Source organism: Cebus imitator, unplaced genomic scaffold (genome assembly GCF_001604975.1).
Source record: "Cebus imitator isolate Cc_AM_T3 unplaced genomic scaffold, Cebus_imitator-1.0 Scaffold15, whole genome shotgun sequence".
Classification (NCBI taxonomy): domain Eukaryota; kingdom Metazoa; phylum Chordata; class Mammalia; order Primates; family Cebidae; genus Cebus; species Cebus imitator.
Window position 1 is genome coordinate 4,827,402 of NW_016107330.1, and position 25,946 is coordinate 4,853,347.

A 25,946-nucleotide genomic window follows, 5' to 3' on the forward strand; every position below is an offset into this window, starting at 1 on the left:
CTGGAGGGCAATGGTGCAATCTCAGCTCACTGCAACCTTCGCCTCCTGGGTTCAAGTGATTCTCCTGCCTCAGCCTCCTGAGTAGCTGGGATTACAGGCACCCACCACCACGCCCAGCTAATTTTTCTACTTTCAGTAGAGATTGGGTTTCACCATGTTGGCCAGGCTAGTCTCGAACTCCTGACCTCATGGTCTGCCTGCCTCAGCCTCCAAAAGTGCTGGGATTATAGGTGTCAGCCACCACGCCTGGCCCTCTGTAAGTTTCTTAAAACTGGAATTACAATGTGTGGCCTTTTGTGTCTGGCTTTCAGTTAGCATAATGTTTTCTAGGTTCATCTGCATTCGAGCACATAGCACTTCATTCCTATTGTACAGCTGAGTATGATTCCATTGTATGGATATACCACATTTTGTTTGTCCATCTATCAGTTGATGGACATTTGGGTTGTTTCTACCTTGGGCTGCTATGAATAAGCACTGTTGTGAATACTCATGAGAGAGTGTTTGCTAGGACACTTGTTTTCAATTCTTTTGCTTATATGCCTAAGAGTAAATTCCTGGCTCATAAGGACATTCTGTATTCAGCTTTTTGAGGAACTGCCAAGCTGTTTTCCACAGTGGCTGTACTATTTTATATTCCCACCAGCAACCTGTAAGGGTTCCCATTTTTCCACATCCTTGCCTCCAGCATCAACTTTTGACTTATAGGATGAGTTTTATTATAACAACCGGGGGAAAATCTGAATTATTTAGGCTTCATTTATTTAATGAGACCATATTAAAGCAAGAACTGGAAACTTGTGAGCATTTTAATGCAAAATACATCATAGAATTTGAGATCCACGAAAGCAAAGGTTGTTTAACATGCAGAGATAAATTTGATCATTAGTTCATATCTATGGACCATATAAATGACAAGATCATAAAATCCATGGAGCTTCCTGTGGCAAGACTGTGCCCCATGATATGATTCATCTGGTATATTTTTCTATAAAAACATATAATAGCCCATCTCAATGACATCTGGATTCATCTGCGTAAAATGAGAGTTTAGGGTCATATTATTATTATTTCATGTTCCATACTTCATCCAATCCATAAAACAGAAGCAAAGTACGGTAAGCTGTTATTTTTCCTCTGAAAACATTACAAAATTTTATATGTGTACCTTCTATGTTTGCTAATGACACAAAATGTCAAAACATGTCATTATTTTCCTCTGCCAACTCATGAATGTGCCATTCCTATCTGTAACCTAAATAAATACTCATTAATGTACAGTGAAATTGAAATGAGCACTTATATAAATAAGCCTGCTACAGAAATATGTGTTTCTTTAAATTTGTAGACCAAAATAACCTGAAATAAATTGAACATCATTTTACATTCAAAACAACCAACCAAATAAACTGGTTTTTATGACTCGATTTCTTAAACTCAGATAGGTAAGAAAACATATATATGGTTCTTCATTTTGTTATCTATCATACATTTTAAAAACAGCACTATTTAGTTTAAATGTGTGTAGGCCAAATGGAAAAGAATGTGCTTGCCACCTGATTCTAGGGTGATGGGGCAAGGGGAGAGAATAAAGTGGAGTTGGCTTTTTCCTTCACTTCTTTGTTGATTGGTTGGTGTTTTTACCCTTTTGGACAAATATTTATTTGTTCAAGCACTATTATGTACCAGGTCCTATGCTGAAATCCGAGGATATAGTGATTAACTGAAAAAATAATGTTGGTGACCTCACGGAATTTGAAAAGTCTGTTGCATAAGGGTGGTCACAGTTATCTCTTCTGTTATCTATTGCTGTGTAACAAACTACCCCAAAACTAAGCAATGCAAATCAATATCTTATTATGCTTTCAGATTTGTGGGCCAGGAATTTGGGCGTTGCACAGGTAGGAGCTCAGCTGTGCTCCATAGTAGCTGTGGCCTCATCTGGGATGACTTGAACCACTGAGATGGCTGGTGCCATGGTGAGGGCCTTGGTGACGGCAGATGGTTGGATTCCTTGGCCCTTCTTTCTATTGCACTTCTGGGACTAGAATATTCAAGATGGCTTTTTCACTCATGTATCTGTCACCTGGGCTAGATAGTTAGAAAGCTGAGGATGGCTGGGCATCTCCTTCTTCATTCTGTGTGTGAGTGTGGGCTTCCTCCAAGTATGGCGGTCTCAGGTTCTTCAGACTTCTTATATGGCAGCTTGTCCCAGAAGGAGCATTCCAGGAGTCATGGGCAGAAGCTGCAAGGCCTCTTACGACCTAGCCTTAGAAATCCCAGAGCACCACTTCTGCCACGTGGGACATTACCGTGGGACAACCTTGTCAGTAACGCCAGCCAGATTCATGAGGAGGGAATTTCGACCCTAATTCTCAAAGGGAGGAGTAGCAAAAAATCTACAATTATCTTTAATGTACAACATAGGAAGGCAGACATTCAAGAAATAACCACACCCATAACTATTGCAGTGAAGAAAATGTACAGGCATCTTGTAATTGGGACATCCTGACTGCAAATGACAGAAACATAACTCAGACAGGCTAAAGAAAAGGGCATTTATTGACCTACTTAACTGAGACGTCTGTGGCTAAATCCTGGGCTGCAATGATGTCTTCAGGGACCACTTTCCCAATCTCTCAGCTCCACTTACCACCACTTACTCAATTGGTTTTGTTCTCAGGCAGAAGTTCCTCAAGTGATGACTGTAAAGCCCACCAGCTGCTCCACGGTTCTACCAGTTTACCAATCCCAATTGAAAAAGGCCACACAGCCAAGCAGATTCAACCCCAGGACTATTTGCTGGAACTATTGAGAGAGAGATAGCCAGCCTTTCTTTTTCAGCTGGAGTTGGTAAACTGTTATAAATGTGGAGAGCTGGTGGGCTTTGTGGTTCCCATTTGAGGAGTCTGTCTCTTTCTCAATCGTTCTGTCAAATAGTCCCGAGATTAAATCTGTTTGCCTGCATTTGGTTCACATGTCCTGTGCTGAACCAACCACAGTTGCCAAATAGATGAAACGCTTGGATTGGCCAGGCCTCGACCATGTGCCCACCTCAGCGACTTGGGAGTGGAATCAGCCCCAAATAAACCACACATGGGAAGAGTGTTTCTACAAAATGAGATGAGAGCTTCTTTTATTAGAAGAGGGAAATAGATACCGACCAGACAAAAACGTAAAATATCCATGACACAAGCCTAACACAGGGTGATCAGTCTTAAAGATTTGGTCTATACATAGAAACAAGCAGGAAAGGGCATTCCTCTTCCATATCATTACTTCCACATATTCAACCTGTTTTAATTATGTTCTCGTTGAATATGAAGCACTGGACAAGTTGTAACTGGGGTTACACATTGAATAGAAAAATGGGTGGCATGGGGAGGTCACAGGATTTGGGGCTGGCGAAAAGGTAGTGGTAGCACATACGAGCTTTATTGGGGAATGCTTTGACAGGTTTGTAAGAAGAGAAGCTCCTCACAGGGGGAGACTGTCTAGGGGTTCAGGGAGTCCAGACTCAGAAGGGAAGGAGGGCAAGGCAACCCCAGGGAGATGGGGAGTAGAGACGGAACTTATGTGTCCAGGTGATGTTGCTCAGTAGCACACTGAGAGCCTCCAGTACAGGAAGCATTGAAGGGCAGCAGCTTGGGGTCTCTATGGCTCAGGGCTCTATGGCTGACAGGTGTTGGGAGCAGTTTTGCAGATTATACAAGGCAGACAGGCTCTCAGTGGCTAAATATCTGCTTATTTGAGTGATGTGTAAAGCAATTAGATGTGTAAAAACTTGAGTTTGTTTCTAGTGGGCTTGTGAGCTAGCAGGGCTGAGCCTTCAAAGAAGAAATAAATAACCAAGGGGCCAATACACAGAAGCCATCTTTGGCTCATTTATATAACTAGGAGTTTAAAATTAACCTCGTTATAACAGAACAATTAGTTAATATCAGCATGTTAAAGATTTCAGGTACAAGCTGGAATGATAATCATAATACTTAACATTTTTTTTTACATGCTTATGTGGTAGGCACTGTGATATGTGCTTTATACAATCTGTCTCTAATTCTGAGAGCAACTCTGCACAGGTGGGGAAAATGAGGGTTAAGTAGGGGCCACGTGATGGCTCTTACTGATTCAGCTCGGACACGATCTAGCTCGTGTCTGCTCACGTTTAAGTAGCCAAAACAAGTCATATGGCAAAGCCTAACATCAGTGAAGGCAGGAAGAATGTTTCTCCCACAGCAGGGTCACTAAGGAGGACTCTATAGGCACTGGTTCAGAGAGGGGCAGTTTTTGAACCAATAATTCAATCTACCATGGATGGATTCTTAAGCCATTACAATACAATGTGGTAAGTTCTCTGACAGAAACGTCTCTATTCTTTGAACAGAGGAGGAAGTGCTGAACTCTTTCCATTTGTCTTTTGTGTTTAGAATAAAGTGAAACTTAGGGGACGTTTTGGTGATTAAGCTTCAATTTTCTGGAACAAGGATAGAACAAGTTGTATTGTGTGTGAGCACTGTATACCAAAAAAAAAGATATAATAAATACATTTTGAGTACCCCAAATCCGCTAGCCTACTTAGACTGAAAAGCAAGGACAGTAACTCCTCTCTCCCGAGAGCTGGCATAAGGGGTTTTGTTAACAGTAATGTCTGTGCATGTATAAGCAAAGGACTTGGGAACAGCGGCACTCTCAGAATGATGTGGCAAGAAGGCTTGTTCTTAAGAACATTGAGTCTGTGTATTGGGAGTTTGGGGAAGGGAAGGCAGGATGGTGGAGAAAAATGAGGCATAAATTGAGCAAAGGTTGGTCGTAGACCATGGGTAGGTTATTTGGATGCCCTTGCCAGCTCTTCTCCTCACAGCTCAGCATGTCCTAACCTTCCTGTTGGCAGTTAACATACAGAGGATATACAGAGAAGTTTAAAATGTATAGTCACGATGCTAAAAAGCCAGGTGGCGTTGTTGTTGACTTTGTATGATGGAACTCGGTTTAGATCTGGAGCATGTATTTCCACTTAGGGTAACTCAGTAACTCCTGGTTTAAAAGTGTATTTTCTGAGTAAATATCAAATAAATTCAAATTGCTTCCCTTACTCTGTTTCTCTTCTCTTTGGGTTCTTAGGGGGCTTATATATTGTCTTGTCTTGGGATGTGTATCCTGTCCATGAATCTCTCTCTGGCCGTTTCTGGGCTAGGTTGAGATATCATCAACCCCAGTCGCTCAATAGTAAGCAAGGCTGGAGGTGGAGTGATGACAGTGTAGGGCTGTAGAGCTGTCTCAGATTCTCTCTAACTTAGAATGCTGTGGGGTAACCATTTCCACCCCAGTACTGGCTGCCCCAGCTGCCCAGGGCAGGGTATGAGACATTAGGGCACTTCTGTTTTCAGATCCCCAAATCTGTCTGGGTGTTTCTAACCATCTCCAGGGAAGAACGGGAATTCAGGGTAAGCAAGAATCAGGCCACATTCTTTCTAGTCCGTCCTTCTCTGTTTTAGCCAAGCTCCCCTCTAGCCCAGGAAAGGATTGTAGTGTCTTCCCATGCAACAAGGCACTGCTGTGATGTTGTATCCTATATTCTCCCTGCCCTATGTCCTATAGTTGTCACTCTATGCTCAGCCCTTCAGGTTTGATTCTCCATGATTCAGAACCCATCTTCTATTTATTAGTTACTGTTTAATGTTTTTAGGGATTGAGGATTTGCAATATCCATCTTTAACAGAATCTACTTTCAAATAACATTATACCATACTATGTGTAAGATCTAAACCTTAGGCCAGGCACGGTGGCTCACGCCACTTTGGGAGGCCGAGGTGGGTGGATCAGGAGGTCAGGAGTTCGAGACCAGACTGGCCAATATGGCAAAACCCTGTCTCTACTAAAAATACAAAAATTAGCTGGATGTGGTGGTGCAGGCCTGTTGTCCCAGCTACTTGGGATGCTGAGGCAGAAGATCGCTTGATCCTGGGAGGCGGAGTTTCAGTAAGCCAAGATCATGCCACTGCACTCAAGCCTGGGTGACAGAGCAAGACGCCATCTCAAAAAAAAAAAAAAAAAAAATCTGAACCTTACAACAATATGCTTCCATTGGCACCTGCTTATTCTTTGTGCTGTTATTGTCATGTATTTTACTCTATGTATGTTATCAACCTTGCAGGATATTATTGGATATTATTATTGTTTTTGCTTTAAACCGTCAATTATCTTTTAAATGAATTAAAAGATGAGAAAGAAAACATGTTTATGCTACTCACACATTTCCCTTTGCAAGTATTCTTTTATCATTTTTGTAAATGGAAGTTTCTACCTAATGTTATTCTCTTTCTGCCTCAAGAAATTTCTTTAACATTTCTTTTAGTGCAAATCTGCTGGTGATAAGTTTTGTCAGCTTTTGTTTATCTAAAAAAGTCACCTTCATTTTTGAAAGATATTGTTGGTTATAGAACTGTATGTTGGCAATTTCAGTTGGCAAGATTTTGCTTTCAATACTTTTGAAATGTCACTTTTTAATCACCTGGTTTGTATAGATTCTGATGAGAAGTCTGACATCGGTTTTTGGTCTCTAAATGTAACATGTCTTTTTTCTCTGGGTGATTTTTAAATTTTCTCATTTTTACTGTGTGTGTGTGTGTGTTTAGTAATTTGATTATAATATGCCTCATTGCAGCCTTTGTGTTCATCCTGCTTAGGTTTATTGAGATTCTTGTAGGTTTATAGTTTTTATCAAATATGGAAACAAACGTTTATTTTTGATACGGTTTGGCTGTGTCCCCACCCAAATCTCATCTCGAATTGTAGTTCCCATAATCCCCATATGTCATTGGAGGGACACTATGGTGGTACTTTAATCATGGGGGTGGTTACCTCCAGACTATTCTCATGATAATGAGTGAATCTCAGAAGATCTGATGGTTTTATAAGCACCTGGCATTTCCCCTGCTGGCACTCACTGTCTCTCCTGCCACCCTGTGAAGAGGTGCCTTTGGCCATGATTGTAAGTTTCCTGAGGCCTCGCCAGCTATGTAGAACTATAAGTCAATTAAACCTCTTTCCTTTATAAATTACCCAGTCTCCGGTATTTCTTCATGGCAGCATGAGGAAAGACTAATGTAATTTTAGTTTTTCAGGCACTGTTTCTGTTTCCCTACCCTCTCCAATTGGAGAGTCTCTGCCAATGAGACTCCAATTAAATATATGTTAGCTTTATAGCCTTACATCGTCACTAATTTATTTTGGATAATTTTATTGCTATGATTTCAGGTTCACTGATCTTTTCTTCTGCATTGTCTAATCTGCTATTAATTTCATCCAATGAGAATTCCATTTCACATATTGCATTTTTCATCCCTGGAAGTTCTATTTGGTTCTGCTTTAAATGTTCTACTTTTCTCTTTATTATATTCATGTTTTATTTTACAACCTTGAACAAGCAAAGCATATTTTTAGTAGCTGTCTGAATAGCCATGTTTGCTAATACTAACCCTTCTGTTATTTCTGGGTTCGTTTCTGTATACTGATTTTTCCCCAAGCTATTAGTCACATTTTCTTGCTTTTTTGTATGTCTGGTAATTTTTTTATGGAATACTAAGCATTATGAATTTTACATTTTGGGGCACTAGATTTTGTTACACTTCTGTAAAAAATGCTAATTTTTTGGCAGGTATTTTAGTTACTTGCAGATCAGTTCAACTCTTTCAAGGCTTACTTTTAAGCTCTTTTTGGATAGGCCTGAAATAGCCTTTATTCTAGGAATCATTTTGCTTAATTTCTAAAGCCTGGCCCTTCTGGAGTCTCTAATGAATGTGTCCTGTATTCTACCCAAATTCCTCCTCTTTGGCTGGTGAGCATGTCAACAATTATGGACATGTGAGCTCTTGGAATTATTTGGCCTATAGCTCCCCTGTAACTGTTCTCTCCTGCAAGTTTTTCTTGCCTGGTCACGTAGAGTTTTATCTTGCCCAGACACAGGGTTGATATTCAGCCAACAACTCAAAGGCAACCCCATTGCAGATCTTTGGAGATCTAGGTGTAGCCCCCCTGCTCCTTTAGTACTCTGTCCTGGAAATCCTAGCTAACTGAGTCTTCCTGGTCTCCAGCTTCTTAATTCAGTGACACTGTGGGGCTGTCTTTGGATTTTTCTTTTCTATGCTGGAGTCTGGAAATTCTCTCCTTGCAGAATGCAGGATGTTAGGACACAACTTGCTTTTTCCTATTTTCTCAAGATCACGATCCCTTGTTATTCAATGTCTAAACATAGTTGTTTCTAAAATAGTGCTCAGTTTTATAGTTATTTACAGCAAGAGGATAATCTGGATCCTCTCACTCCCTTGTGGCCAAAGCCAAAAATCTTCAAAGTCACTCTATTGTATTCATAACTTCATAATTACATTTCTTTTTGTAATTGTGGTGAATGCAGTGGCTTTATGGAGAATGCCTAGAATTTACTTATTTGGGGTTTGAAAGGATAGATGTACCTGAAAATGATAGAAATTCTATAAGGAAAGAAATACTAATTCACAGAGATGTAAGGAATTAATTCAACAATATTTATTAAGCTATTTGCTAGGTGCTGTTCTAGTTTTTGGGGATACGACAGTAAGCAAAGATATTAAAAGAAGCCTCTCCGCTCTGATCAAGTCCATTGTAGAGAAAATAGAGAAAGAGACAACAAGCATAATAAATAAGTAAAATCTTCAAATCTATAACATGTCAGATGGTAAGTGCTATGGGAATTATAGAGAAATAATAATCCTTTCAGCCCACATGTGGCACTGATTGGAAAACATGGCCACTGTCTCTTCATAAACTTTAATGACAGAGGCCATCTGTTTAGAGGTACAGTAGCCAACTATATTACCATAAATGTAAATCTAGTCTAGGGCTGTCCCCTCATGCCCTGTTAATTTCTTCAGTTTATAAATACTTACCACAAAGTCATATTCATATATCTACTTGCCACCTGTATTTTTTTAAGCTTCCCCAAAAGGACTAGATGCTCCACGTGGGTAGGGACCATTTCTGGTTTTGCTCCCAAGCATGTTATATAGGCTTGTCATTTGAATGGTGTTCAATAAGTATTTGTTAGTTGCTGAACACGTTTGTGGATGAAATTTATGGATGTGTCGGGTTCTTGATAGCTGCCTGGTTTATACCTTGTATGTACACCCTTACTTTTCCCTCCAAAACTGCTAGTCAATTTCTCTTTGCAAGTTACAAGTTGTGACTCTACTTTTCCTTCCCTTTCTTTCCACAGCTGTACAATCATTGCACACCCTTAATGACCAGATTTCCCATTTTATTGTCACCAAGTCGAAGGCCCTGGAGGAGGACAAAGACCCTTTTCTACCCACCGAGAAGGAGACTCTGAAGAGTTCCATGATACTGATGAGGCACCTCTTAATGGATGCTCAGGTACAAAGATCAGTAAATAAATTCTCTATGGAGAAGGTGAAATCTTCTTTTCTTTTTGGCATAAGCTGTCCAAAAATCTTCAACTATCACACCTACTGAAAACTGTTCATTTTTCTGATATTACCGACATTTGGATATGTTGAGTATTGGATTTCTGATTAGATCTTATTTGGGATTTAGTGTTAAAATTGCTTTTTAAAAAGTCAAAAGTTATACAGCTTAAGAACAGTATATTTGTTGTTCTGAGAATTTAACAGATCTCCCATTAGCCTTGGAAAAGTGAAAATCCATTTACATACAAACTTGGCAGGCATCAAAGCTGGCAAAGACTTTGGAGCAGAGCAAATACTTATCCCAAACAGCATCACTGAGTAACTAATGAATATTTTGGTGCATTTGCTGTACCCCTCAGTAAGTGCATCAGCACTGGTTTTGCTACCACTGAATTTATCACAGAAGGTTATTTAGCTCATTGCATGCTATTGTTGAGATGTTATTTTTCAAGGTTTCTCCTTGTGTACTATTTTATCGAAATATTTAAGAGTAATCTATCTACTCCTTCTGGCTTTGTTGGTGGGTCTCTTCAGACTTGTTGATAGACAAACACCAGGTGCTTTACGAGAATTGGTAGTTTTCTACGTTAGAGAAGCCAAACTAAACTGGATCTAATGTCGTTCCTACCTCTTCAGTGTCGGGAAATGTTTCAGAAACGTTCTGTGGGTTTGGTGGTATTCGTGCTCATTTGCCCCGGAGCTTTCTTCCTGAGCTTGTTTTCTGTTCAGCAGTGGTGAGGTCAGAATGGTTGGTGGTTTCTTGCATTCCACTCTGTAGCAGAGATTTTGAACTGTGGTTTCTTTGCTTTTGTTTCTAACCCTGGTGGTGGTTTACGTTTTATTTTTAAAACCAATCCCGAAACCTGGGTCTTGTAGCAATAAGGCTTTAACTGGCCATGCCTTTGTGCCTGTCTCACCTGTCAATGTCTGAAGCTGCCCCATGGGATTTTTGAGGCCCTCTGTTGAGATGGCCCGAATTATGCAAAGCCTTTCATTCCTATTCACTGTTCTCCTGCGCCCCTTCATTATAAATAGCCCATTCAGCTTCTCCTGTCTCCCCCAGCCTGTCTGGTGGTAAAAGGAAGGATTCTGAAGCTCCGACAGCCAATTTTGAAACTCAGAAAAAAGGGAAATTTAGAACAATTTACTGAATAAAAGAGAGCAAATTGTTCTTGAAAGGATTAACTTTCTTCCAAATGCCTGCTCCCAATCCTGTAAGCCAGCACCCCAGCCAAGCGAACGGCCTAAATGAATCCCTAAAGGCATTGTGTAAACTCCAGTTTGCAAAATCTAAGGTACTAAAAAACCATTTATATTTTTCCTCTTCTTCAAAGAGGTAAGAATCTAGTGGAGGAGAAAAATAAATCCACAATCATACCGTAGTGCAGTAACGAATGTGAACCAGNTTCACATCTGAGCTTACTAGTGCCTGGAACTGGATTTTTAAAATGTTTCATGTTACTTCCAGAAATGTTTTCTCCCACTAAATGCCTAATTCATTCGAAACCCTTCATCCTTAGTGGTGTTAACAATGATTTTTCCCTTTTTTATTTAATGAGATGAAAATATTCCTTATCATGTGATCGCTGTGTAGGAACACTTTCTTACTATATTCTCTCCTGATCCCAAATTGATGACTGCTAGAATGTTCTCCCTTAAATGGCCAGATAAAATGGAGCGGAGTATGGTGGCTATTCTCCTAAGTCATATACTAAAAGAAAGGTGGGTTAGGTCTTCTTCCTCTTTCCTGAAGGTGGGGATCTGCTTAAGTCAGGTGGGAACGTCATGTGAAAACCTGATTGTTTGTGTTTTGCTTCCTAACATTCCATGATTCCTTGCTTCTGTCTTTTAAACTAACAAAGGATGAAATGAGTTGTGATTAGTTTAGAACACCACTCTGATGGCTTTTCTTCCAGAACTGCTAACTTTTTGAAACACCGTTTTGGTTATGATCCTATGTTCCTTGCTGAAGTCAATCATGTCACCTGATACCCCCAGTCCCCCATCCTACTACTGTCTCAGATGAGTGTTGCCAAGCTTATAAAATGTCATGGGATTCCAATGTTTTGGGGATGGCCAGGCATGATATGTGATTTTGAGTTTGGAAGTAGACATCTATAAATATGTCATTTTTTTTTAAAAAAAAGAATCTTTATTGGGCATTTTGGGGGCAAATTCACTTACTTTCCAGCCATGTTTTAACACTGCTTCTTACCTCAATTCCAAAGAAAAATAAATGTACTTATTTTCATACAGTAAGTTCATCAACAGTGGGGGAGCTGATAGAATGTAGATAGAGCTTATCTGATATTCCTTTCGTTCAGCCTGCATTTTACGATATTAATAGACATCTCTTAGGTTTCTGTGTTGTGGGATGTAGGCCTTTCAAGGGTAGTAACCACATCCTTGAACTTGGCTGGTATAATAGCCCTTTCAGTTCCATACCCACAGGACCCTTAATAGTGTTAGATTGTGTTGAAACACTCTGACATCAGCTTACAAGTCGAATGAAGTCAGGCAAAAAGTGTTCCACAGAACCCGGAGGCTGCTTGAGAGTGACTGCTTAAAAGGCATAATCGATTCAAGTCACATCTGCCTTGGAAGCAATAAATCCTGCTTAGGAGAATGTCAAAGGCAAAAGCATTGCTGGACTATGAAATTCCACCTCTGAGGATTATAAAACAACGTGTACAGAGCAAACACATCTCCCAAGTATAATGGGGAAGCCAGAGATGATTGGCAGACCTGACACTCCATCCTGGAGAATGGAATCGTGAAGACAGCACCTCACATGGGAAGCTCGGAAAGACCACAATTACTTATTTATCCCCTAAACGTTTCCAGCATGGAGGTGTCTGAAGAGGTGTGGCACCTCTTTTTGCATTCCATGTCCTTTTTAGTTTGCAGGCCTCCAAATTCAATGGAGTTTGCCACTCAGGTAGCATTTGAAACCTGATCTTGTGGCTTTTATTCCTGAGAGCTCTGTCTAAACTCGAAATGCCGACTCAGCCTCCTAAGTGATTAGATTCATAACACTGAATGGGTAATTCTTTCTGGTAGAGATTAATTCTTTTACCTGTACTCTGTGACTCTGAATGCTAAGAGGGGTTGATTGCAGCAAATTAAATTTCCCATTGGCAGTTCTGGCCCTTTCCCCCCCAAAGGCCTAATATCATTATTTATTAAGGGGAGACAAATGCTTGGGAAAACAATAAGATCGCTTTTTTTGGCAGGAAGGTCCCCCTCTTGAAGGCTGAGAGCTAAAAGGCAGAGAAGTTTCTGTGCGCCTAGGGACTTCCTTCTGCTGGTCAGTTCGCTTTGTATTAACTGAGAGGGTGGCTGAGAGAGAGCCCGTGTTCTGCTGACCTAGGACTGCTGCCTGGATCTGGACAGGAAGTGGGTGGCTTCTTTGCCTAAAACTTGGCCTGTGCTAGAGTTAGAAGGTAGAACTTGTTTTAAGGGAGGCCGAATCCCTGGTGCACCTTACTCATGTTTTAAGGGAGGCTGAATCGTGGGTATACTCCTCTGAGAGGTCCATCTCCAGGAATGAAAGTAAACCCTTCCAAATAAAAATAAACCACACAACTGTCATCTCTAAGCAAATCTTGAACAAAGTCAATTGTTAGGTGGAAAAGACATGAAATTTGCTTTACTTTTCCAGCTCTCCTTTTTTCTTCCTGCCCTTTTCTCCTCTTCTCTTTTCTTTTCTCTCCTTTTTTTTTGGGGGGGGGGGTATATAAACTATTTATTAACAGCCAAGGCCTACAGACTTATTTCTTCTTGGGTACACCCACGGTGCAGCCACGGCGGCCAGTGGTCTTGGTGTGCTGGTCTCAGACACATATTGGGCCCCAGAAGTGGTGAAGCCCTCTATGGGCCCGAATCTTCTTCAGTCGCTCAAGGTCTTCACGGAGCTTGTTGTCCAGACCATTGGCTAGGACCTGGCTGTATTTTCCATCCTTTCCATCCTTCTCTCTGTTCAAGAACCAGTCTGGGATCTTATATTGGCGTGGATTCTGCATAATGGTGATCACACTTTACACCTCACCCTCAGCGAGTTCTCCTGCTCTCTTGGTGAGGTCAATGTCTGCTTATTTCTTATTTCTTCTCTTTGTCTTCTCTCTCCTCCCTTTTTCTTCCCAACCCACCCAGCATCTCTCCTTCTCCCCTCCTATTTTCTCCTTCTCTCAACTCTATTCTCCTCCTCCCTCCTTTACCTTCCCTTCTTTTGGTTGGCAAAATAAATCTTAGCTGAGATGTGGAATTACATTCTGCCTTTTTCACTTTCTTCTTTGCCTTTCCTTTTCTTTCCTTGTCTGTCTTCTCTCCGTTATTTGTGTTCAGGGAACTAGAAGGCATATTTGCCAAAAGCCTATATTCCCCTTTGCCAAGCAAGAGCGGAAGCAGCAGCAGGAGGGAAACCTGGCATTCCGGAGGCAGATCCGGGAGCCCTGCCAGGATCAGACACTGCATAAGATTTGGGTGGCTTTGATTTTTTTTTCTCTTTTTAAAAGAGTGGTCTAGCAAACTCTTCTAGATGATTATGCTTTCCAATTGGTTTCTGGCAAAACTGGGCCGAGTGAACATGGATAGATCAGCTGTTTCAGTTGTCTGGGTAATCCCTGGCCTCAGATGAGGAAGTGTAGTGTGGACCAGGGGAACCCTTGGCTCAGGTTCCTGGCAGATAGGGAGGGTTAGTGCCCCAAAGTTGACATCACCTTGCATTGGGAAGGACGCCTTGGGAACCGAGCATTTCACACCTATTACAGTGGTACATTTTAATTTGATTCTTCTGTTACCAGCACTTTCCATCCCTCCAGATTCTTTCTGAAGTTGATACTGTGGTCAAGGTAGGCTTCTGTGGTTCTCACTCGTGCAGTTATCTGGAGTTTTCTAGCTGTAGCTGGCTTCAGGGTTATGCCCATGAATGTGACCTTGTTATCCCTAGAGGATACCTTGTCCTTGCTTTGTACAAACTGACATCAGAAGGATCCTGGCCTTAAGAAGGTCACAGATGCTGGCTGCAGCTATGAGTGGTACCACACATGTGGGGTTTTTTATCCTCTGGGATGTAACACTGTGATGGAGAATGAACTAGATTCTCTCCCTAGGTTCTCTTCCTGGCAAGGAGGGAAGAAACTGACGTTAGAACCAGGGAAAACAGGCAAAGCTTTCATCCTAAGAAAATTACCCTGGGATTTTTTAAAGTCTACTCATCTCATCAGCTTTCTACCTCTTAAGGTCATAGGAGAAAAAAATACTTACATGGATGCTAAAGAATTTAGTTCCCTTCACTCAAGAGCTGCAATGATAAGCTGATTATTCGAAGGAGTCTCAGCACATCCCCTCAAATAATCCATGTGCTCCATTACACATCCTTTCCCTGCGTGTTTGCAAAAGCAATGCTTATTTTCCATTCTGAGTTGCAGAACTATCAAATCACCAAGTCCAAAGCTTGTAGTTTTTTTACATAACTATTGCAAGCCTACTTTCCATTTGCCACAATAGTTTGGATCTCTAAAAGGTTTTTGGCATTTTTTTTTTTTTTTTATAAATAAACTTTAACCCACATGCTTTGCCTGGCTTAGATGCAATCCCATCACTTACAGAACTTCTGTAATCACTTTTCCTGTTTAGAAGAAATGGAGGGTGAGACATGAAGTTGTAATACTGTTATTCTGTTAAGCTTGTGTCTAGAGTTTTTTTTTTTTTTAAGTTGATAAAGTTAGACCGTCTTGAGACCTCTGTCACCTTTGTAAAATCCGTAAGGCAGAATATTAACAGAAGGCAAAGTTGCTTTCAGTGTTTGGTGTGCCAAGACACAGGTAGCGTTGGAAATGAGAGTCAGAAAAAAGATTGATTTCTGTTAATTGTATTCTGAAAGAAAGGGGGCACCTCTTAATTGGGGTGAGTGATGATTGAGGAGAATAGTCTTCATCAAACTGGTACAGCTTCCATAGATCTGTGTAGTGCCAAAGGAGAATTTAAGAATTTATTAAGTTGGTGCAAAACTGCAATTACTTTTGTACCAACCAAATATATTATACATCATAGAGCTTTTATGTCACAGTTTTAGATATTGAGTTGTTAGTTTAATAACATTTTAAATGATAATAAAATAGAATTTATACTGGCCTAAGAAGTGATGGTTCTTGTTGCAGTGAGCAGGATATGAAAGAGTAACAAAACCATGGATGGAAGGTTGGAGTGAGGATTCAGTTAGGATTCCTTGGTTGTTAGCAACAGAGACCAGCTCTGATACACATTAACAGGGAAACGTAATAGAAACATATGGGATAGTTGATAGAAAAAGATAAAGAATTCCATCTCCAGAAAAGATAGGAGAGAGAGTGGCTATGGAGATTTACGTGTCAAAAACTTAACAGCAATTGTTTCTGAGTACTGTGGTTGGGAGAACTTTGCTTCAGCCATTTTCTTTCTTTGTGTCACTTTGATCAAGATTCAAATTCTCGGAAGAGTATGAATGATCTGTCTTAGGTCACTGGGTCCTCCTCCTCCTTGGCCATGGGCAGGTAGGCTTGGTTTTTGTTTGTTTTCTGAGATGGAGTCTTGCTCTTGTTGCCCAGGCTGGAGTGCAGTGGCACAATCTCAGCCCACTGCAACCTCTGCCTCCCGGGTTCAAGAGATTCTCCTGCCTCAGCCTCCCGAGTAGCTGGGATTACAGGTGCCCACCACCGCACCTAGCTATTTTTTGTATGTAAGAAGATCACAGATGCTGGCTGCAGCTATGAGTGGTACCACACATGTGGGTTTTCCTTATCCTCTGGGATGTAACACCATGATGGAGGACGAACTAGAACTCTCTCCCTAGGTTCTCTTCCTAGCAAGGAGGGAAGAAACTGACATTAGAACCAGGGAAAACAGGCAAAGCTTTCATCCTAAGAAAATTACCCTGGGATATTTTTAAGTTTACTCATCTCATCAGCTTTCTACCTCTTAAAGGTCATAGGAGAAAAAAATACTTACATGGATGCTAAAGAATTTAGTTTCCTTCACTCAAGATCTACAATGATAAGCTGATTATTCAAAGGAGTCAGCACATCCCCTGGACTTGGACTTCATGATTGGGTCTCAGTACCCAGCTTGGCTCTACCCTGAGTTCTAGGGACGGGACTTTGCCCCTACCTCCCCTCCCCCACCAGAGGGGCCCAGGATTGGATGGATACCTGGATGTTGAAATGCTCCATGATGAATGCTGATGACAGCATACATGGGGACTGTGGAATCTCAGAAAAGGACCTAGCTGATATTTGCAGATCAATTTACTGTTTGTAAAGTACTTTTGCCAGCATTTTCTCATCTTCTCAACCATGAGAGAGACAGGAGGTTGGGTATTATTATCTCTATTTTGAAAACTAGGTATTAAGCTTTAATAAAATAGCCTTTTTTACATTGTTCCATCCAGCCCATCGCAAAGAAAGAGTAATTGATTTCCTACTTGGAGATGATGACTCGGAATATTTGCTTCCTGGGGGGTTATTAAATAGGTAGAAAGGGGGTATGTAATTTCTAGAAAGAAGAATATTAAAACCTGGCTTCAGACATACAATACCACGCATAACTAAAAACATTTTGACAATTTTAATATGTTGATACATTCTTAAAGCTACACACTACCCTCTCAGACTCCTACAAAGGTTTGGGTTCCAAGAATATAGTTTACAAAAATATTTAAATAGAATATGAAAGATATTATAGCCTTCTGCCTCAAATGTCCCAGTTTCTTCATGATGTCTATTGTGATGTTGGCAAATATTTGTCTCCCCTTTAAATGAGTGGCTCTCAGCTGAGAAGGAAGCAGAGCAGTTTTGCCTCCCTCTCACACCAGGGGACATTTAGCAATGTCTAGAGATATCTCCAATTGTGACTGGCAGGGGGTGAGTGTGCTCCTAGCCTCCAGTGGATGGAGACCAAGGATGTTGCTAAACTTTCTACAATGCACAGGAGAGTCACTCACAGCAAAGCATTATCCAGCTTCCAATGTTAGTAATGTCAAGATTGAGAAACCCTGCTTTAGGTCCAAGACTGACTTTTTAATTATTTATGGAACTCTTTTGGTTTCAGAATCTTTCATTTGAAACCCTACAATTGATCTTAATTGATTCTCCAGATACAGCTTCATTATCCATTCCCTCACCTTCTCCTTTTTCCATTGAGCATCTGTATATTCCAGGGATATAATAGCTTGTGGGGGAAACATCAGTGAAAATGAAAGGAGTAATCCTTGCCCTCAAGGATCTTGGATTTTACTGGGGGCAACTGACTATAAATAGGGGAGTAAATTGATAATAGTTTTAATATTTGTCTTAAAGAAACATTGTACTAGGGCCCCATTTAGATAAGGGTTCAAAGACATTCTCTTTGAACGTGACATTTAAGGATCTGGGGATGGAGAAAGGGGGAGAGTGTGTGTGTGTGTGTGTGTGTAAGAGGGAGAAAGAGAAGCGTTATCTCATGCTGTATTGCATATATTTGTATGTTAATTTAGTTGTGTATATTAAGTACTACCCCATGAGGTAATTGGCAGTAGATCCCCTGAGATGTTGCAAAAAGATCTATGAAAATTATGTATTTCAGAAATTTACGTTTAATTTAGGGAATATAAAAATTCCAACTGGTCCCTTGGGAACAGAGGATCCTTTCATCCTTTGCCTGCTGGTGTCCACAGAAGAACCAGGATCTCAGGCTTTTCTGGCTAGATGCTGGGGACATAGAGACACACAGAAGAAGGCTAGGGTAAGAGTTGTTTGAACTTCATGAGACGTAGGAGTAGGATGGATGAAGGGAAAATGAGGAAGATATTGAGTTGTTCTGAATAAGAATATGAAGAAGCGACGGCTGCAGTCACCCGAAAAGTGGACTCATAGAATCTAGCCAACAGTCAATTCTCAATTATGTACCCGTAGATTATCCATGGGCAAAGCGTTTCTTGCCTGGTGGCGTGCACTCAGGAAATGTAAACCAATGTTACTCTGAATGAGACAAAATTAGAATAGTAATTTCATTGCCAATATCAATATTTTTTTCCACCGTAATGGAATTCAGTATCAGACTTTTTTTTCTTATCTGTTATTTGGTATCTTTTTAATGTTGTGGCTCCCAATCATTAGTCAGATAATAGAGAGCTGAATGTATGCCATATAATTATAATCGTAAAATAACTCACACTTAGAACAGGAATTCTTATACACATTCATATTAAACTCAAACAGTCCCCCAAGAGTAGCCAGGTAAATTGAGGCATGGTGTTGCTAAGTGTCATCATTTAATCTGATATTGAACCTGGGAATACCGCCAGCAAGACTTCTTGGTGCCAACTCGAGCCAATAATCCATGTTCTTTCATTCCTTGTCACTGAGTAAATCACACTTAAAAGCGGTTTAATAATGAGATGGTGACCTGACTATTTTAACTACTCACTTATTCCTGTGAGACTTGAACCAAAGTCATTTGCTTCGGCCAGCTTAGCAGCCCAGAGCTTTGCTTTCAGATCGGATGTTCTTATATTGGATTACCGAGTTAAATCCCCCTTTTATTTTTCTCCTCCAAAAGTACAAAACAAAGAGGAGCTCACGATGTAATTGATACTGAAAATCATGGCATAGATTTGTATCCATTACTGTTCCCTAAAAAAACCATCCCAAAACAGTGGCTTTAAGCAACAGCTTCTGATTTACTTCCTGTAAGTCTATGGATTGCCTGGGTGATTCTGCTAATATGGACAGGCTTGGATCTTCCTGACTGGTGTCCCTTCTACATTGTGTACTGGGGCCTGGCTGATCTTCAGTGTCCTCAGCTGCAATGACTCTCCTCTCTTAGCCTCCTTAGCAAGCTAACTCCAGAATATTTCCATAGCGGTGAGAGGGGTCCATAAAAAGAAAAAGTCGGCAAAGCAATCACTTTCCAGCCTCTATTTGTATCAAGTTTGCTACTATTTCATTGGCGAAAGCAAGTCACATCACCAAGCCTAGATTGAGTGTGAGAAGACATCACCAAGAGGTACAAAATAAGGGCCATTAATACAATCAACCTATCACATTTCTTTTTTTTTAATTAATATATTTTTTATTATACTTTAGGTTCTGGGGTACATGTGCAGATCATGCAGGATTGTTGCATAGGTGCATACATGGCAATGTGGTTTGCTGCCTCCATCCCTCTGTCACTCATAACTGGCATTTCTCCCCATGATAACCCTCCCCAACCTCCCAACCCCCCATTGTCCCTCTCCTAGTCCCCCGCAACAGACCCCAGGGTGTGATGCTCCCCTCCATGTGTCCATGTGTTCTCATTGTTCAACACCCACCTATGGGTGAGAACATGAGGTGTTTGATTTTCTGTTCTTGTGTCAGTTTGCTGAAAATGATGGTTTCCAGGTTCATCCATGTTTCAACAAAGGACACAAACTCATCGTCTTTTTATGGCTGCATAATATTCCATGGTGTATATGTGCCACATTTTCCTTGTTCAATCTATCATCGATGGGCATTTGGGTTGGTTCCAGGTCTTTGCTATTGTAGACAGTGCTGCAATGAACATACATGTGCACGTGTCTTTATAATAGTACGATTTATAAACCTTTGGGTATATACTCAGTAATGGGATTGCTGGGTCAAATGGAATTTCTATTTCTAGGTCCTTGAGGAATCGCCACACTGTCTTCCACAATGGTTGAACTAATTTACACACTGACCAACAGTGTAAAAGTGTTCCTATTTCTCCATATCCTCTCCAGCATCTGTTGTCTCCAGATTTTTTAATGATCGTCATTCTAACTGGCGTGAGATGGTATCTCAATGTGATTTTGATTTGTATTTCTCTAATGACCAGTGATGATGTGCATTTTTTCCTATGTTTGTGGGCCTCATATGTCATCTTTTGAAAAGTGTCTGTTCATGTCCTTCACCCACCTTTGAATGGGTTTGTTTTTTTCTTGTAAATCTGTTTTAGTTCTTTGTAGATTCTGGATATTAGCCCTTCGTCAGATGGGTAGATTGCAAAAATTTTTTCCCATTTGTTGGTTGCTGGTTCACTCTAATGATTGTTTCTTTAGCTGTACAGAAGCTCTGAAGTTTAATTAGATCCCATTTGTCTATTTTGGCTTTTTTGCCAATGCTTTTGGTGTTTAGTCGTGAAGTCCTTGCCTATGCCTATGTCCTGAATGGTTTTGCCTAGATTTTCTTCTGGAGTTTTTATGGTGTTAGCTCTTATGTTTAAGTCATTAATCCATCTCAAGTTAATTTTAGTGTAAGGTGTCAGGAAGGGGTCCAGTTTCTGCTTTCTGCACATGGCTAGCCAATTTTCCCAACACCATTTATTAAACAGGGAATCCTTTCCCCATTGCTTGTTTTTGTCAGGTTTGCCAAAGATCAGGTGGTTGTAGATGTGTGGCATTGCCTCCAAAGCCTCTGTTCTATTCCATTGGTCTACATCTTTGTTTTTGTACCAGTACCATACTGTTTTGAATACTGTAGCCTTGTAATATAGTTTGAAGTCAGGTAGTTTGATGTCTCCAGCTTTGCTCTTTTTGCTCAGAATTGTCTGGGCTATGCGGGCTCTCTTTTGGTTCCATATGAAGTTTAAGATGGTTTTTTCCAGTTCTGTGAAGAGGGTTTAGGTAGCTTGATGGGGATGGCATTAAATCTATAAATTACTTTGGGCAGTATGGCCATCTTCACCATAGTGATTCTTCCTGACCATGAGCGTGGAATGTTTGTCGATATGTTTGTGTCCTCTCTTATTTCCTTGAGCAGTGGTTCATAGTTTTCCTTGAAGAGGTCCTTTACATCCTTTGTTAGTTGTATTCCTAGATATTTTATTATCTTTGGAGCAATTGTGAATGGGAGTTCACTCTTTATTTGGCTCTCTTTAAGTCTGTTATTGGTGTATAGGAATGCTTGTGATTTCTGCACATTGATTTTGTGTCCTGAGGCTTTGCTGAAGTTGCTTATCAGTTTCAGGAGATTTTGGGCTGAGATGATGGGGTCTTCTAAGTATACAATCATGTCATCTGCAAATAGAGACAATATGACTTCTTCCTTTCCCAATTGAATACCCTTTATTTCTTTTTCTTGCCTGATTGCCCTGGCTACAACTTCCAGTACTATATTGAATAGGAGTGGTGAGAGAGGGCATCCTTGTCTAGTGCCAGATTTCAAAGGGAATGCTTCCAGTTTTTGCCCATTCAGTATGATATTGGCTGTGGGTTTGTCACAAATAGCTTTTATTATTTTGAGACACTCTCCATTGACACCTAGTTTATTGAGAGTTTTCAGCACAAAGGGCTGTTGAATTTTGTCAAAGGCCTTCTCTGCATCTATTGAGAAAATCATGTGGTTTTTATCTTTGGTTCTGTTTATGTGGTGGATTACATTTGTAGACTTGCGTATGTTGAACCAGCCTTGCATCCCCGGGATGAAGCCTACTTCGTTGTGACGGATAAGCTTTTTGATGTACTGTTGCAATCAGTTTCCCAGTATTTTATTCAAGATTTTTGCATCTATATTCATCGTGGATATTGGCCTGAAATTTTCTTTTTTTTGTTGAGTTTCTGCCGCGTTTTGGTATCAGGATGATGTTGGTTTCATAAAATGATTTGGGAAGGATTCCCTCTTTTTGGATTGTTTCGAATAGTTTCAGGAGTGGTACCAGCTCCTCTTTGTATGTCTGGTAGAATTCAGCTGTGAACCCATCTGTACCTGGACTGTTTTTGGTTGTTAGGCTATTAATTGCTACCTCAACTTCAGCCTTTGTTATTGGTCTATTCAGGGTTTCAACTTCTTCCTGGTTTAGGCTTGGGAGGGTGCAAGTGTCCAGGAATTTATCCATTTCTTCCAGGTTTACTGGTTTGTGTGCATAGAGTTGTTTGTAGTAATCTCTGATGGTAGTTTGTATTTCTGTGGAATCTGGTGATATCCCCTTTATTGTTTTTTATTGCATCTATTTGATTTTGCTCTCTTTTCTTTTTTATTAACCTGGCTAGCATTCTGTCTATTTTGTTGATCTTTTCAAAAAACCAGCTTCTGGAATTATTGATTTTTTTGAAGGGTTTTTGTGTCTCTATCTCTTTCAGTTCTGCTCTGATCTTAGTTATTTCTTGTCTTCGGCTACCTTTTAAGTTTTTTTGATCTTGCCCCTCTAGCTCTTTCAATTTTGATGATAGGGTGTCGATTTTAGCTCTTTCCTTGCTTCTCATGTGGGCATTTATTGCTATAAATTTCCCTCTAGACACTGCTTTAAATGTGTCCCAGAGATTCTGGTACATTGTATATCCGTTCTTGTTGGTTTCAAAGAACATCTTTATTTCTGCCTTCATTTCATTGTTTATCCAGTCAACATTCAAGAGCTAGTTGTTCAGTTTCCATGAAGTTATACAGTTCTGAGTTAGTTTCTTAATCCTGAGTTCTAATTTAACTGCTGTGGTCTGAAAGACTGTTATGATTTCCATTCTCTTGCATTCGCTGAGTAGTGATTTACTTCCAATTATGTGGTCAATTTTAGAGTAAGTGTGATGTGGTGCTGAGAAGAATGTATATTCTGTAGATTTGGGGTGGAGAGTTCTGTAAATGTCTATTAGGTTTGCTTGGTCCAGATCTGAGTTCAAGTCCTGAATATCCTTGTTAATTTTCTGTCTTGTTGATCTGTCTAATATTGACAGTGGAGTGTTAAAGTCTCCCACTATTATTGTGTGGGAGTCTAAGTCTCTTTGTAGGTCATTAAGAACTTGCTTTATCTACTTGGGTGTTCCTGTATTGGGTGGATATATAGGATCATTAGCTCTTCTTGTTGCATTGATCCTTTTACCATTATGTACTTCCCTTCTTTGTCTCCTTTGATCTTTGTTGGTTTAAAGTCTATTTTATCAGAGACTAGGATTGCAACTACTGCTTTTTTTTGCTCTCCATTTGCTTGGTAAATCTTCCTCTATCCATTTATTTTGAGCCTATGTGTGTCCTTGCACGTGAGATGGGTTTCCTGAATACAGCACACTGATGGGTTTTGACTTTTTATCCAATTTGCCAGTCTGTGTCTTTTTATTGGGACATTTAGCCCATTTACATTTAAGGTTAATATTGTTATGTGTGATTGCTTCTCGGCCTTTTGGCTAAGATCAAGTGTAATATTGTTATGTGTGAATTTGATCCTGCCATTTTGATGCTAGCTGGTTGTTTTGCCCGTTAATTAACACAGTTTCTTCACTGTGTCAATGCTCTTTACCATTTGGTACATTTTTGGAGTGGCTGGTACTGGTTGTTTCTTTCCATGTTTAGTGCTTCTTTCAGGAGCTCTTGTAAGGCAGGCCTGGTGGTGACGAAATCTCTCAGCAATTGCTTGTTTGTAAAGGATTTTCTCCTTCACTTATGAAGCTTAGTTTGGCTGGATATGAAATTCTGGGTTGAGAGTTCTTTTCTTTAAGGATGTTGAATATTGGCCCCCACTCTCTTCTGGCTTGTAGAGTTTCTGCCGAGAGATCCACTGTGAGTCTGATAGGTTTCCCTTTGTGGGTAACCCGACCTTTCTCTCTGGCTGCCCTTAGCAGTTTTTCCTTCATTTCAACCTTGGTGAATCTGACGATTATGTGCCTTGGGGTTGCTCTTCTTGAGGAATATCTTTGTGGTGTTCTCTGTATTTCCTGGCCTTGAATATTGGCCTGCCTTGCTAGGTTGGGGAATTCTCCTGAATCATATCCTGAAGAATGTTTTCCAGCTTGGATTCATTCTCCCCATCACATTCATGTACACCTAGCAAACATAGATTAGGTCTTTTCACATAATTCCATATTTCTTGGAGGCTTTGTTCATTTCTTTTCACTCTTTTTTCTCTAATCTTGCCTTCTCCTTGTATTTCATTGAGTTGATCTTCAGTCTCTGATATCCTTTCTTCCACTTGGTCGATTCAGCTATTGAAACTTGTGTATGATTTGCAAAGTTCTTGTGTTGTGTTTTTCAGCTCCATCAAGTCATTTATATTCTTCTCTAAGCTGTTTATTCTCATTAGCATTTCATCAAACCTTTTGTCAGTATTCTTAGTTTCGTTGCATTGGGTTAGAACATTTTCTTTTAGCTCAGAGCAGTTTGTTATTACCCACTTTCTGAAGCCTGTTTCTGTCAATTAATCAGACTCATTTTCCATCCAGCTTTGTTCCCTTGCTTGTGAGGAGTTGCGATGTCTTGAAGGAGGAGAGACATTCTGATTTTGATGTTTTCATCCCTTTTTGTGCTGGTTTCTTCCCATCTTTGTGGATTTATCTACCTGTGGTCTTTGTAGTTGGTGACTTTTGGATGGAGTCTCTGAGTGGACATCCTTTTTGTTGATGTTGAAGCTGTTTCTTTCTGTCTTTTTGTTTTCCTTCTAACAGTAAGGGTCCTCTGCTGTAGGACTGCTGGAGGTTCACTCTAGACTTTGCTTGCCTGCAGATCACCTGTGGTGGCTGCAGAACAGTAAGGGTTGTGGCCAGTTTCTTCTTCTGTTATCGTCACCCCAGAAAGGTACTGGCCGGATGTCAGCTTGAGGTCTCATTTATGAAGTGTCTCTTTGGATATATGGGGTTTGGGGAGCTGCTTGAAGAGACAGTCTGTCTCTTATAGGAGCTCAAGTGCTGAGCTGGGAGCTTCGTAGTTCTGTTCAAAGCTACTGGGCAGGTACATTTAAGTCTGCTGCAGCAGAACTCATATCCGCCTTTTTCCCCAGGCGCTCTGTACTGGGAAGGTGGGGCTTTATTTATAAGTTCCTGACATGCTGCTGCCTTTTTTCAGAGATGCCCTGCCTAGCAAGGAGGTAATCTAGTCACAGTCTGTTAACAGAGGTGTTACTGAGCTGCTGTGGGCTCTGCCCAGCTGTTGTGTGAACTTCCTTGCGGTTTTGTTTACAGAGGTACAGTTAGAACTGCCTCGATAATGGCAGTCTGCCTCAGTAATGGTGGACTGCTCAGTAATGGTGGACTGCTCAGTAATGGTGGACTGCCTCAGGAGTGGCGGACTGCCTCAGTAATGGCTGATGCCCTTCTCCCACTGAGCTGGACAGTCCTGGGTCCAGCTTTGCTTGCTGCAAAACTCTCAGTCCAGAGCGTTTCAGATTGCTGGTCTTTGGCATGGTGGGACCTGCAGAGACAGATTACCTTGCTCCCTGTTTCAGCTCCCTTTTTTTCAGTTGAATGGGTGGCTCTGTATACCAGGTGTTCCAGGCACCAGTTGAAATGGCCGCCCAGATTTGTGTGAGTTTTTATGCGGAGATCCGCTGTGCCAGCTGAAACAGCCATGCTGGAAACCACTGGCACTTTTCAGCCTGGGAATTTCCTGGCCTGTTGGCAGTAAAAACTCGTTTGGAAATGTGGCGATCACTCGCCCTCTGTGTTGTTCTTGCTGGGAACTGCACTCCAGAGCTGTTCCTATTTGGCCATCTTCAACCTATCACATTTCTTAGGATAACTCTTGGCAATTTTGTATCTGTTGGAAATGGAAGTTT

At 40.7% G+C, this 25,946-nt stretch overlaps 1 protein-coding gene across 4 annotated transcripts in view; it reads left to right on the forward strand.

Moving 5' to 3' along the window:
* The window catches only part of KAZN (kazrin, periplakin interacting protein), a 1,292,076-nt gene that overhangs the window by 280,633 nt on the left and 985,497 nt on the right, over positions 1 to 25,946 (forward strand). For all 4 annotated transcript variants that reach the window (XR_005196313.1, XM_037729866.1, XM_017502852.2 and 1 more), the window contains exon 2: positions 9,251 to 9,408. Coding sequence is in view for 3 of the 4 variants with exons in the window: in XM_037729866.1 (XP_037585794.1) it covers positions 9,251 to 9,408 (158 nt within the window). In the remaining variant the exon portion in view is untranslated. The remainder of the gene's footprint in view (positions 1 to 9,250; positions 9,409 to 25,946) is intronic.